We start from the raw sequence: 13,985 nt of genomic DNA, 5'->3' as shown, positions 1-13,985 counted from the left end.
TAGGAGATACTCCAACTTCAGCTTCAGAATGCTGCTTCAATTCACTTTGCTCTCTTCCTAACCCAGATAGTACTTACATATATTTTTATTGCCTTCTCAGCTTCAGCCTCTCTTTTCTCATCAGTGGCTGGTGTAATAGTTCAGTGGTTTTGGGGTATACTACTGGTCAGGATCTAGTGTCATCTTGGATCGCTGTGTAATCAGCAATCGTTCTTGTGTAAATTCTTATTTATTAAACACAGACAAAATCGTCAGTGTTGGATCTTTTTGCGGGCCAGGTTTAGCTGAGATTCCTTGTCCCTATAATAATGTTTTTCCTTCGTAAATGACTTAAAGACATTCTATATCAAGTATAGGAAAAAGCACAGATTGTTTGATATGTCCTGCAAGGTACAGCTAATGTAGTACATGCTCTTCCTGAGTTAAGAGATTCATTAACTTTGGCTGTCTGCAGAAAGGCTTTCAGTGTCCATCAACTGCTGGATGCAACATCAGGTAGTGTCTCTGTGGGAAGTGCTTGGATAGTTTAATCTATAATATTGAATAGAATCAAGCAAGAATTAATTTTGGCAAAGAGTTGCTTTGTTCTTTTTCCTTTTCAGTGATGATTATGCCTCCAGATATGTATGAGCTCCAATTTTTGTTGTATTTCAAATATCTGGCAAGTTATTTTAGCCTGAGCAGCCAAAAATATTCACAGAAACAACTGAGAAATTTAATTGTGCTGCTTTATGCTCCAGATGACCTCCAGTTAATCACCCAGGAAGTTTGTTGAGGCAGCAAAAGCTGTAACTTACCTTTAGTCTGAAGTAAAACAGAAGTATTGTCTCAACGTGTACCTGGGAAGCATTTGCAGGGTCCAGTGTCACAGTCATTGGTGCTGAACTGAGGGTAAGAACTTAGCTGAGCTAGGTGCATCCTCTGAGAGCAGGACACTTGATTGGAGATCCAGAGAAAACAAGAGGAAAATATAATAATGTTTTAACATACAACTTAGAATAGTTTATTGAAAGATGTATTGTCAAGTAATGTAATTTTTCAGGATTGGTAGAAGATAGTACAGAATTAACATTTTAAGAGAAAATTGCTTTATTATGCAGCTAATGGATTTGTGTTTGTTTTGTGAATTGTTGATGGTGAAAATGCATAAATCTGTTGTTGGACTGTATTTTGAATCCATAAAAGCTACAGCTAATCTGAGCATGTTTGGAGACAAGAACTAGTGATTAAACCCTTCAGAGGAGAGGGGAACTCTGCTAGCTTTTGTTCCATCAGTATCTGAGGAAACTAATGATTATCAGATTCCTGAGAAGATAGCCCAGTAAACAGTAGGAAGTGAAATAACACCATTTGACAGCTCTGGCTGGCAATAATCTGCAGAGGTAAATTAAAAAAAGAGAAAGGGTGAAAGGGTGGGTTTGTGTGCAATGCACAGAAATGTGAGTCAGAAGACTTAAGTTCTATTTTTGGTTTTGTTAAGTCTTCCTATTTGATCTTGGGCAACCCACATAATTTCTCTGGGATAGGATTAATAACAGCTTATCTCACAGTGAACTTCTTAAAATATTAATTCATTAATATATGTAGAGCTTTGTGAGACTTCTAAGTAGAAAGCACGCTATGAGGCAGAATTTTCCAATGCATGATAAAATGATTCCAGGAACTGTAAATAACGTAGAAAACCCTTTTTTCCTCCTCCTCCTCCTCTTTTTTTTTTTTTAATGAGGATATCCATTTCAAATTCCTATAGTAATAATTAACTGTTGCCAGCTCTCGAAATTCATATGAGTGCAAGTAATTATTTTTGTTCACTTTGTAGATTAAGACTTTGATCAGAGACAACAAAGCTGAGCTTCAGTGTAGGTCAAGTTCTAGGTCCATTACAACTTAAAAAAAACAAAACAACAAAACAACCCACAGAACACTGCCCCCTCCAACCCTAAACTGTAGGATTTCTGTCATCCCATGGAAATATATTGTGTGAAAGCAACTGTTCGTAGCATTTATTTTTCATATGTAGAAAAAACAAGTAACAAGGAATTGGTGAAATGAGAAGAATGAACTGTAACTTAAATATTGTTGTAGATCACCATATACAAGATTAATTCTTCTGTGCAATTTTTTTTTTCAAGTTGGGATGTAGAATTTAAGCTATGAACTTAACTATTCTACTTAACAGGAAACTTGTATTATATTCTTCCTTACTTCACTTCAGCGAAAGGAAGTATGTTAAGGACATTTTGGGTTTGTCACTTCTGCTTTTCTCCTTTCAGGAAAGCCCAAGAAGAGATGATTTCAGAGCTCAGGCAACAGAAGTTCTACTTGGAAACACAAGCTGGAAAGTTAGAGGCCCAGAATCGAAAATTAGAAGAACAATTGGAAAAGATGAGTCATCAAGATCACAGTGACAAGAATCGCCTGCTGGAGTTAGAGACGAGGCTGCGAGAGGTGACAACTTGGGTTTAATCCCTCCAAACAAACTTACTTGAATGTACCTACCTCTGTCCCAGCTAAAAAGCAGGGCACCCATTTTGAGTATTATAGTGAGAACTAGAATGAAGTTGGTTTAGTTCTGTGTGTCATAAAAAATGGTATTTTAAGGTGTATTAATTTATTTTGGTCTAGCAGTACTTTTTTTATCTAGGAGTGGGGTAAAAAACTTTAAAAAAATTAAAAATTGCTCATTAGAAGGAGATAAAAGTAAGTATTAAGGATTTATCATTCTTAGACCTAACTGAATCTGAACTCTTAGATCAACTTGCTTTCTCAGAATCGTATTTATGGTGTTTTGTACAATATCCTTATAATGTCCAGCCAGAGTGGTTATGGGGTAGAGAATAAAAGCTTAGCTTTGTACAATGACCAGCTTAACCATAGCCTTAGAGTCTGCCGAATAGGAAGCAAAGGACACAACAGAATTGCTGTAGGAAAATGGGAGACTTGTTGCTTCATGTGCATTTTTCAGAAATTTTCTGGAAAGGAAACCTATCAGTAATATGAAAATACGTGTTTTTGAAGATTTGTGATCTGTGCTTCATTTTTAGTTTTATATCAACTAGTTTGGATCCACTTTAAATCTTCTTTTACCTTCTCCAGTCTCACTCCGCTAATTTTCAGCTAAGACTGAAATCTTGCCTTTAGCTAAGAGGGTTGGACAACCAACACGTGTCCTTGTTTGACCAGAAGTTGGTTGGGACCAGTGTAAGATTTCTGTCAGGCTTGTCACGCATCTACAGCACAACAGACAGATTCACTTGGGATAGCAGACAGCCTGAAGAAGGTGCTAAGGTTTGGAATTGATTTTGAGCACTGAGATCTGTTCTGCTGCTTGTTCATTTCTTATCCATTTCTGGAAATGACATGTTTTTCCCTGAGTACGCCTCAAGAAAACCTTCAACAGAAGCCATTCAAATAAACCCAGAGCCAGGTGATTCTGTTTGGTTCCTTTAAAAAGAATCTGAAGGGAAAATGAAATATGAAAGTCAATCACAAAATGTATGTAATGTAAAGATTAGTATTGATGTTTATGCCTCAAGGCTCTCGAAGATTCTTAAAGATTCTCAATTTCGGTGAAGAAAGTTCATCACAAGCTAGTTTTATGCTTTTTATATCAATGTTTGATATGTGATGTTTGAGTCACAGCTGGAACAATTCTTGTGCCCTTGTTGTTTCAAAAGGCCAGGTTGCCTTTAACCTTTTTCAAAGCAAACCAGTAGTTTTTAGGTAGTATACAAAGCTGCATCTTTGACTGCTCAAAGCAATCTATCAAGATGTGATTTTTGGGATAGACATGGCAGTGACATCTTAAAGTGAGGTCTGCAGTGAGATTACATTGTCTGTATTTTCTTTGTTGGTGATTTATATTTGGATGCCACTTTTTCTTTCTTCAGGTCAGTCTAGAGCATGAAGAGCAAAAGCTGGAACTCAAAAGGCAGTTGACAGAATTGCAGCTGACCCTGCAGGAGCGGGAATCTCAAATTACTGGGCTGCAAGCTGCACGGACAGCCCTGGAGAATCAGCTCCGCGAGGCCAAAACTGAACTAGAGGAGACTACAGCTGAGGCAGAGGAAGAGATCCAAGCTCTCACGGTGAGCCCTAAAATTCATACTATGAGCTGAATACACAGATTAGAATTATGTAGGTGCATGTTTCACAAAGAGGTTAAAATGAAATTCTACAATTTAATTTTTAATTTTTCCGAACAGGATATGAATTGTGTCTTGTGTTGGCAGAGGCAGGAATGGCCAAAATGTCAAATTTTGTCTGTCTTACTGTCTTTAACCATATGAATGCTTCCTAGTAGTGGTTCATTGCTGCCAAAACCGATTGATTGTTTGTAAGAGCATTATTACTTTTGTGATGAGGTGAAAGCTGCATATGAAATTGTTATTATTAGGAGTTTTACTCTATGATTTACTTATTTAAATAATATCTCATGAGTTTGAAAGTACTTAATGATCATAAATATTTTGATGGGTTTTTTTTCCTGTCCTGTTTTGAGGATACTTATTTGAGGAAAACAAACCAAACTAAAACAAATTCCTAGGAAAATAGTGTTGTTAGCACACAATTTTATTCCAGTGCTTATTTAATTCAAAATTGTCACATGTGTCTTGCAGTCTCTGGTGAGGTTTGTGAATGATACAAAGGAAAAAAAAGTTCAATTCCTGTAATTCCTGTGCCCATCCCTCTTTTTTTTTCCCCACTTCCAGTAAATGTAATTCTAAATTATATGCTGCTGGGTACTGTCTCTTGAGTACAAAAAGACACTTTCAAACTGCTTGATTCTAAGAAATATTTTCTTCATAAGAGATTCCCAGAGCTGTGGGAGAGAGAGTGGAGAAGTGTATGACCTGCTACCAGCTATCCCCCATTTGGCAGCAGTCTTTAATGACCTTCAAATCCAGTTATTTTCAAGTGTTGGAAATGTGCATTCTCTTGCTCCAGTGGCATTTGATCAAGGAACTGTTTGGAATATTTCTACCATTGCTGTTTTTCACAAGGGATGATGGGCTCAGCTGAAATAGGTGCTTGTATTTATGTTGGTGCTTTGGGTAGATGAATGGGAGAACTGTTCACTCACAGTTGTTCTAAAGGGGGTACCTGCTGGGAAGGTGCAGCAGCAACATCGAGGCTTAAGAATAACTGAATAGAACATGGCATCAGTTTCTTGTTTGCTCAGAACCCAGGCGGTCCCCTCCCAGCTGAAAGCTTTGCACAACAACTAATATCGCTGCTAATGGCATAGCGATGTGCTTGAGCAACCTGGTCTAGTGGAAGGTGTCCCTGCTGCTGGCAGGGGGGTTGGAACTGGATGAGCTTTAAGGTCCCTTCCAATCCAAACCATTCTATGATTCTATGATCCTCCACCATCACTGAAACAGATGAATATTGATGACCTGTGTTAATTCAGTTATTGCTTCAGTTAATTTGGCAAATGGTAGTGCTTTTGGACCAGCTGTTGTAAGATAAGTCCAGTTCAGTGGGCTTGGGAGTATTTCTGTTATGGATTTTTTTTAAAATGCTTTTTTATTTTCCACATTGCCTGTTGTGGTAAGATAGCTTTTTACCTCTCCCATTAGACTTCTGCTGAACAGTTTTTTCCTGTTTAGTCTCTTGGCTCTTAAGGAAAATGTTCTGAATGAAGAAAAGTGGCTGGATGTGCTAGTGCACTAACCTTTCATCTATTAAGTTTTCCGAGAGCATGTGACATTAGACACCTGTTAAATCAGTTTGATGAATTTTGTGAGAGGCCATGAGGCTTAAACAAGAGCTTTTGCTTTGTCATGCTTTGCTTGTAAATGAGGAGGTGAAATGGTGCATGCCATACTGCATTCTTTACAATAAGTGTTTGCACTTTTCCATACTTTGGATGCTGTCTTCCAAAGAATTGATTGTTATGTTTCATCGCTGCTTATTAGACAGGCTCAGGATTAAATGGTACTTTATGGTAGGATTCAGGTAGATTGGCAGAGCTGTTTGGAATAGCTTGCATTACACTTCATTATAGTTTTCCTTTGCAAGCGTTAAATTGTATGCAGTATTTATTTTATATGAAATATCAATCTGCATATGGAAGTAAAACCAATTCAAATTTAAATGTCAAGAATGTACAAACTTAACATGGAACTGGCATGTCTTCTGGTGACCATTTCAGATGGAACCTTTTACATAATTTGATTCTTGAGTTTGTACATTTTTCCAAAGCAGTTCAGAGTAGGGAGCATAAGTGTATTTTGATGGAGTAGGATGTGACTTTTACTAATCAGTTTTTTGCCACTACAGAGTGCTTTCATAGCCTGCAGCATCTGCCTTCCAAACTTTGCTTGCTGGTAGATTGTTCTGCAGTTTGTTTAGCAACAGCTGTTGGATTCAAATTCTAATGTATGAAAAATTGATGATTAACTTCTTACCTCCTTTAGGCACATAGAGATGAAATCCAGCGTAAATTTGAAGCCCTTCGTAATAGCTGCACAGTGAGTATTAAATACAGATCATTGAATTATTTTCAAATTAAGGCAGAGGAAACAAACAATTTACTTATTTAATCCTTGATGACACTAGTTCCTAATGTGGACTTCTGGCTTCAAGGTGTTAGTAGGAGCTAGACAGATTGGATTAGATTTCTTTACGTTTCAGGTAAACCTCAATTTTGAGATTTTAGTCTGATCATGAAATTGACACTGTTCTTCTTTTTGGAGAAGGAAGTAAATTAAATTATCTCATTGCAGTGCAGCTAATAAGAATGGTGTAAGAGCTGCAAAAAAAATGATTGTAGGTGAAGATCTTGTGCTTAGAAGAAGAGAAGATCTACCATCCAAATCCTGAGCTGCATTGTAGACCTAGGTTAGAGTGGAAGAGCCTTCATGCTGCTCTGGGTTTTAAGGAGGACGTTAACACTGTTTGAAGAGGCAAAAAATGTTGTGATTCCAAATAATACATTGACATTTAGTCATCTGCTCAAAGAGCAGAGGGGACTCTAGGATCTTAGTTTGTACCTTCTAGTGCTTCAGATCTTTTGACATGTTTTTGGATTAATTTCATCAGTCCAGGACAGACATCTGAGGGTTTGTCAATCAAAAGGGATTCTTGCAGATTAACACTGTCTTCAGACTTATGATGCTTGATGGAGAGCATCTGTCTTCCAATGACATGGATTGCAAACGGACCACAGTCCTCTGGCTTGGCATTGATTGCTGATCTTTCTAGGCTTTTTCTCCTTATCCCACTCGTAAACAGAACTTAATTGCTGTTTTTTAAATCTTGATTGTTTCCCTACTTCCAGTGATTTCATCAAGCTTAATTTTTCATGCTGTAGGACTAAGTATCTAATGTACAAGTTTTCATCTTTCAAAAATATGTTTTCAGGATGAGAGTTTTCCTCAGTTGCTCTTTAGCAGTAAGCAAGGAGATTCTTCTGTTCTGTTTATAGAGTATACTGACATGAAGAAATGAGGAAGTAGAGCTTACCAAAGTGTGTTGACCTCTACCTAAAAGAAATCCTTGCAAGCAACTTTACATTTGGTTCCTTCTTCATTTACTTAGATTGATCCTCTAGCTCCATATGTGGTGTCATGTATCTTACATGCAGAGCTGTCTTCTCTCGTTCTGTCTTACCTTTCATACAGAATGATAGTTTTCTATGAAAATCTGCATATGATCTCCAGGTAACCAAAAACCAGTTGTGGAAAATCTGTAGCTTCTTTTCACTGCATGGTAGGCTGCCTCTCAGAGGTTGTAACTCATTATGTAGCAACACTTTGGCTCTGTAAGTATGGTGAACAGTCTCCAGCAGTGAAGAGTGACCCGTAACATTTCAAGAATGTTGAGAGCTTCAAAGGTTCTGCACAAAAGGTTTTCTCTAAGTGTTATGCATTGTAAGACCCTTCAGAGGGATAAGTGGGATCAGACACACTCATCAATAAAAAATTAATTAAATAGTTCCTAAATGAATAATACATGCTCATCATACATTCTCTTTCCAGCCCAGGAGAATGCATGTATAATTTAATTGACCATGGATAAAAAACTTTGTTGTGTTGTGTTATGAGTAGTTCTAGCTGTCCATCCTGTCTACTGAGGAGCGCTGAGAGAAAATACAGGACAACCTCCTATTGGCATTGAGGGATCAGGGAACATTTATTCTGGTGCCTTCACCAGATGTTTCAACCTCACTTTTAGCTGATAGTGATCAGCATGATGCAGGCTTTGCTTTTTGGTGACCATGTGATTCTACTTGAAGGTGATTACAATTATTACTCCTTTTAAAATAAGATAACACTTCAAGGAAATAATTGTAATATGCTGCTATGTATGCAGCATGATAATAAGTGGGTTTATTCTTTTAGGAAGTTTTCAAAATATATCCTTTTTAAGCTCAAACAAACTCCTTGAACTAGTCTGGCAAACTTTTGTGTGGAATTATTTTTTATTTAATCTTGTTGAGAAGCCCAAAACAGCATAAGAATTATGAAAATAAGATTAGACAGGGGAAAAAAAAATAAAAGGTTGAATTACTTCAGTACTTTCATAGTATTAAAAAGGTATAAAAACATACATAATCTCCTCTCTTTGGTATTTCTTCTGTTTCTCTAGCTTCATAAAGCTCACAGCTTCCAATTGTAGAGAAGGCTTATACCTCAAGTATATGTCTGCTTTCCTTGTACCCTCATTGCGCTCTTGTTCTTCCTTTTGCTGAGGCCTCTGATCAAGTAGACATTTTTCAGGTTCTCCTGTTTGTTAATTTTAAATTTGTTGTCTTTTAGAGTGCATACATAGACACCACTGGTATGTTGTTGGTCATAATTTCTGCCTTGTTTGTGATTTATATTCAGTTACTCTCATAGTTCTGCATCGTTTCATCTTGTGACATCTCTCTTTTCCTGTTTGGGATCAAAAAGAAAAAGGTAGCTTTTGCTTTCTCGGTCTCTCAGTTGTGCAACAAATAATAGGATACATAATTAAAATAAAAATTGTAAATTGTAGTACCTGCTGTACACACACAGATGCATGTGGGCACACATGAAGAACAATATTTTATCATAATTTTCTCACAGTAATAGCTTATCCAGCAAATCTGTTGAGGGAGAAGGAAGAGTTCCCTACCTTTAAAGAATTATTCTATCAAAAAATATGATCCATTTGAGTGTTAAAAGTATTTTCTAGGCAATCAGAAGCAATAAAAGGCAATCTAGAAATAAAAGGCGTTTTCTTAAATAGGAAAATTTATGTATTTGTTAGTTGTTTCCAGCTGCCTCTTAATTATGGCTTGTTGCTGGATCATCGACACATTTGAAGTTAAAAATGCAACTAAGTAATCTAAATAATAGTAGAATTGTTCCAAAAAGAAAACATGCAGTAAGCAGGCAATAAAGTCTACAAATATTTAGAAGAAAAGTATCCTATAAAGTATTTACACTCAGCTTAGTAAAATACTATTGCTGTTCCAGGGAACCACCATCTGAATCTTGTAGTTTCTTTCAGGTACAGGCTGTTGCTTTTATTCTAGCAAAGACACTGGCATTTCTTAATGCTAATTGGATATTGCATTTCCATTTCTTCAAGTTTTCTCCAATAAAATAAGGTTTATCTCCCCTCCTTCAGGTTCTTTTGTCATCATCTTGTGTTCCTATCTGAAGTATTAACAAGCTTGACTCTGCACTTGTCTACGAGATTGAATATTGAGGCATTAAATCTGCAAGCCTGTTAGGCACACGCATAATTTTAGTCATGCATCAAGTCCTGCTAATTTTGCTTTAAGATCCTTCCAAAATTATGTCTAAAGATGTTTTATACTTTGATGCTAAATTATGTTTTGGAATGAAGGCATCTTGCCCACTGTAACGAGGCTAATACCCAGGCAAAAACTTTTATATGGCTTTGTTAAATTTTCTTTGGGGGGAAAAAAAAAATTGGCTGTTGGTTGGGAGGAGTTATCCTTGATTCTTATTTCACAGAAAATGTGATGGCAGATGCCAGTTACAGGCAAAAATGGAACTTTGTAGTTTTTGTAGCCTGACAAAAAGTCAGAGACTTCCAGGGTGTGGATGAGGTGATGGTGTGATAGAGGCTAATATGACCTTCAGCATGGACAAATGACATCATCATCGTCGTTTCTGGAGGAGGCTTATGGTTGATTGAGGCAGCTCTTCTTCTGGGAACAGTGATGGAGGAGTACAGGGGACTCTGTTTTAATAACAGCTTAGTGTGGGAAGGAGAGGAATGCCAACTGTGCAATGTCCTACTACTCTGCAGCTACTAACAAGAGCAATGTACCTCAAGCTAAGCCATGATGAGTTTTTGGAGGCTGAGATCTCCGTGTAAGGTATGTTTCAAGTCACAGACGTTGTCTGACTATAGGAAGAGGAAGAGCAAGCGAGTTCTTTGTTATGTATCAATCAAACAGGTAGAGGGACAAGGCTGGTACCAATCTGCAGCTGTGTTCGTTAAGAGGCTTGGTGTTCTGCTCCGTTACAGTGGTTGGTATTTCTCTGCTAGAAAAGTTTTGTCTTTCGGATCCAGATGTGAGTAGGTTAAGATGAAGTGAGTCTGATGCCTGCTCCTGCTTCCTCCTCACAATAATTTGGGGCTGAGAGATAGCTTTTTCTTTTTTCCTATTTACTACTGACAGGTAGCTGTCTAGTAAAGATTAGTGGGAGTGGGGAGGAGTGGAAATGGATAGAGTAAAACTGTGCATTAGTCTGGAAGTTCTGAATTAAGGTTGTATGACAGTTTGCATTAAACTCCAAATAACATGCTACTGGTAGCATCCTGAAACAGTTAACCTTGCTGTGTTCTAGCATTTTCCTGCATGTTTGCTGGTGGCATCTGAGAACTGAGACATCTGCACAAAGGACTAAGGTTAGGAAGTTTGCAAACTGCAGTTAGTCGTATTCTAAATCTGCTTCCTTCTCTCCTTTCCCTCATTATTTTGCCTATGGTTTTGATACGTGGAGCATATGGATTAAATTTTGTACGTCGTGTCTGATATGCAAGTCACCCTGGCCCTGAACTGCTTGTTGCTCTGATCCTTCATTTGTGATCTGTGCCTGGAGAAGTCTGTAGGGCCAGGTGTGACAGCTGAGAATCTGTGCAATGGCACAACACAGAAACACTTTGCTTTTTTGAAACTATGCAGTGGGGAGGGAATTTTTTGGAATATGGTCACTTTTGCTGTAGAGCTGCTATGCTTGGGTTGCTCTGTAATATTTAAAAATGAGATACAGTCTCCTGTATCAGTATAAAGAGAAGTAATGCGCTTAGATGTGGCGTATAGTGAACAATCTGCCAAGATTAGTGTGGTGTAGTTAGATTATATCTCTGGTTTGTGGATTAGTTGTGAGGAAGGTGTGCATAGATTGAAGAGAAAATTTCAGTTGCACTGTGGATGATGATACAGTGGCACAGATAAGGCTGCCTAGATTGTCTGGAATTGCTTTTCCAAGCTTTCAAGTGTTTGGTTGTTTTATAAACCTTAAATGTGAAGTTTTTTGTAATTATATTATGGATTTCTGAAGGATACAGTAGTGTTTTCCTACACTTTCCCTTAATATACTTTACTTACAAATTTAACTCCAGAATAGTTCAGGGTTGGTTGGTTGGTTGGTAGATTTGTGGTTTTTTTGCCTGGGGATTTCCTTAACTGAGAAGAAAAATACCTGAAACTATTACCTGTTTTCAGGTACAGGATTCTGGTATAGGTTGTATGTATCTATGCCTAAGACAACATTTCCTGTCAAATGTGGTTTTTTGATCTGTGTTTTCGTTATTCTCGGTTCCCAGAACAGGCATATCACACCATGTCCCATTTTCCTGTGTCAATATTACCCATTACTATTTAGGCTCTGTAGTATTTATAAACTCTGTAACCTTGTTGGGTTATACATAGCTGCAGATAGCTCTTAAAAATTGGATTTGTCAACAAATTTCTCCTTTCCCCGTGAAAAAAGGAAAATTGTACCGAGAAGAACAAATCATCTCCCTTTAAAAAAATAAAAACCTATCAATCTATATAGATTACATCATATAGGTTATAATATATTTGGAATTTAAGCCAAGACATTTTGGAATTGTCAATAAATATACTGTTAGGAAAATATTCAAGAAAGGAGATCACATCACTTGTTTGGGAACCCTTCTTTCTTAACTGCTTTGTTATTTGTCTTAAGTTTTCCAGAAATATCCTACTAGATAAAATGTAACAGTGACATTGAAATGGTCTGGTTTCATTTTACTATATTCAGGGAAAGACAAAATCTCAGAACATAGAATAAAGGTGAATAGAAGCTTAACTTCCAGCCCTTAGGGGATAAAATCAACTTGAAATACAGTCAGTTACAAAAAATGAATTAAGTAGTTAGACATATTAACTCTGCGTGTCACTATCCATTATGTGTTTCCCCCATTTCTGCTTTCTTGTATTTCAAAACTAGTTTAATAATTTTTATAGAAAGTACTTGTATTAACATATAAAATATATGTGGAAGAAACCATGAGTGTGTATAAAAGGTATCTTAAAACTGCCTAGATATGTGGTGTGGTTAAACAGAAAAATAAAAAACAAGTAGAAGAAGAAGAGAGATTATCTTACCTGTCAGTTGGTAGAAATCTCAGATTTTACTTGTGAGAATGGCAGGTGAAACACTAAAACCAATTGTTCTTCTATTCCTTTTTGTTAATATAAATACATATATAAGTTCTTATCCCTACAGCAATATAGACACTAACACGTCCTTATGATACAGTCTGCATTCTTTGAAAACTTGATGCATAAAATACTGAATAAATGTATTTTGAATAGGATGGTAAGAGTGCTCAAGGAACAACCACAAAATCAGATTTTCATTAGAAATGTTGTGTTTTAGAGTATGAATCATTTTGCTTTGACCCTAAACATATGGGTAACAGGAACTCCCCTTCACCCAGCAGGGAGTAATGTCAGTTGGACTTTTTCTGCTGACAGTTTAAAAATCAAATACTGTTAATTTAGATCGGGGAGAGGCACAGTAAAAGGCTGCCAATATATGCGTTACAGATTCTTCAAAAAGAAATAGTTGTCATCTTTCCAGATAGCTGAGAAGGGCTCTGTGCTTTACTGCTTTAGATATTTAAGTCCTTGGCTTGTGTAGGAAACTGGAACATTTAAATTTGAATATGTGGCCAACTGTGCTCTGGGATTTTAATTTTTCCCATTTAATGAAGTATCTTATTCACTTTTCTTTGACATCTAGGCAAAAATGCCTCCAGAACATCTTTGTAAGAGCTGAATTGGAATTGTATGGAGCTTTGCAGTTTCTGAAATTCTTTTTATTAAGCTGATTTCAAGATTATGCCGAGGTTCCTTTCTCTTCTATTGTGATGACATTGTTTTTGAGTTAGGAGGAGGTACAGGTGTTCATCTATCCAGTGTTCATGACCTAGCGTTCATAAAATCAAATGGGACTGTGAAAATGACCCACCATTGTTCATACTTTTCTTTAAATTGAAAGAGAATGTGGTTTAAAGCATATACTGTAAAGCTGTTCTGTTTGTAACAAATGGATGCTTCCACTTCATGAGAGGCAAGGCTATTGTCCTTGTCGAATTTCTGCTTTTCACTGATTTTCTGTTAGTCTGTTGTGCTGCCACAATTTTTTCTTTCTTCGTGTATCCTGTGCTGCCCTCTATAATGCTGTTACTTTGATAGAATGTATTTTTAATTTTTTACTGCTTTCCCTGCTTACATAGAGTGTTACATATAGTAATATAAATGATCGCTAGACACATTAATCAGATTGTACTGCCTCCATTTCAAATCTTGTTCAGTTTTCTTAAATATCATACTTTAAAAGCCTCTGTGAGAGGTATTGACCTTATTTCACTTATGGGGAAATTGAGGCAAAAAAAGGTAAAGTGCTTTGGCAAAGGCAGATCTCAGAATACAACCAGAACTCCTGACTCCCAGTCCAGTGCTTTAGATGTGACCATTCTCTCTCAAATAATAAATT

At 36.9% G+C, this 13,985-nt stretch overlaps 1 protein-coding gene across 2 annotated transcripts in view; it reads left to right on the top strand.

Annotated features, from left to right (window-relative positions):
- The window catches only part of CIT (citron rho-interacting serine/threonine kinase), a 71,149-nt gene that overhangs the window by 37,945 nt on the left and 19,219 nt on the right, over window positions 1-13,985 (top strand). For both annotated transcript variants that reach the window (XM_010174879.1, XM_010174878.1), the window contains 3 exons: window positions 2,274-2,448; window positions 3,891-4,088; window positions 6,423-6,476. In XM_010174879.1, coding sequence (XP_010173181.1) covers window positions 2,274-2,448; window positions 3,891-4,088; window positions 6,423-6,476 — 427 coding nt within the window. The remainder of the gene's footprint in view (window positions 1-2,273; window positions 2,449-3,890; window positions 4,089-6,422; window positions 6,477-13,985) is intronic.

Source organism: Antrostomus carolinensis, unplaced genomic scaffold (assembly GCF_000700745.2).
Source record: "Antrostomus carolinensis isolate BGI_N321 unplaced genomic scaffold, ASM70074v2 scaffold13609, whole genome shotgun sequence".
Lineage (NCBI taxonomy): Eukaryota > Metazoa > Chordata > Aves > Caprimulgiformes > Caprimulgidae > Antrostomus > Antrostomus carolinensis.
Note: the sequence above shows the minus strand (reverse complement) of the source record. Positions and strands in the feature narration are given on the sequence as shown.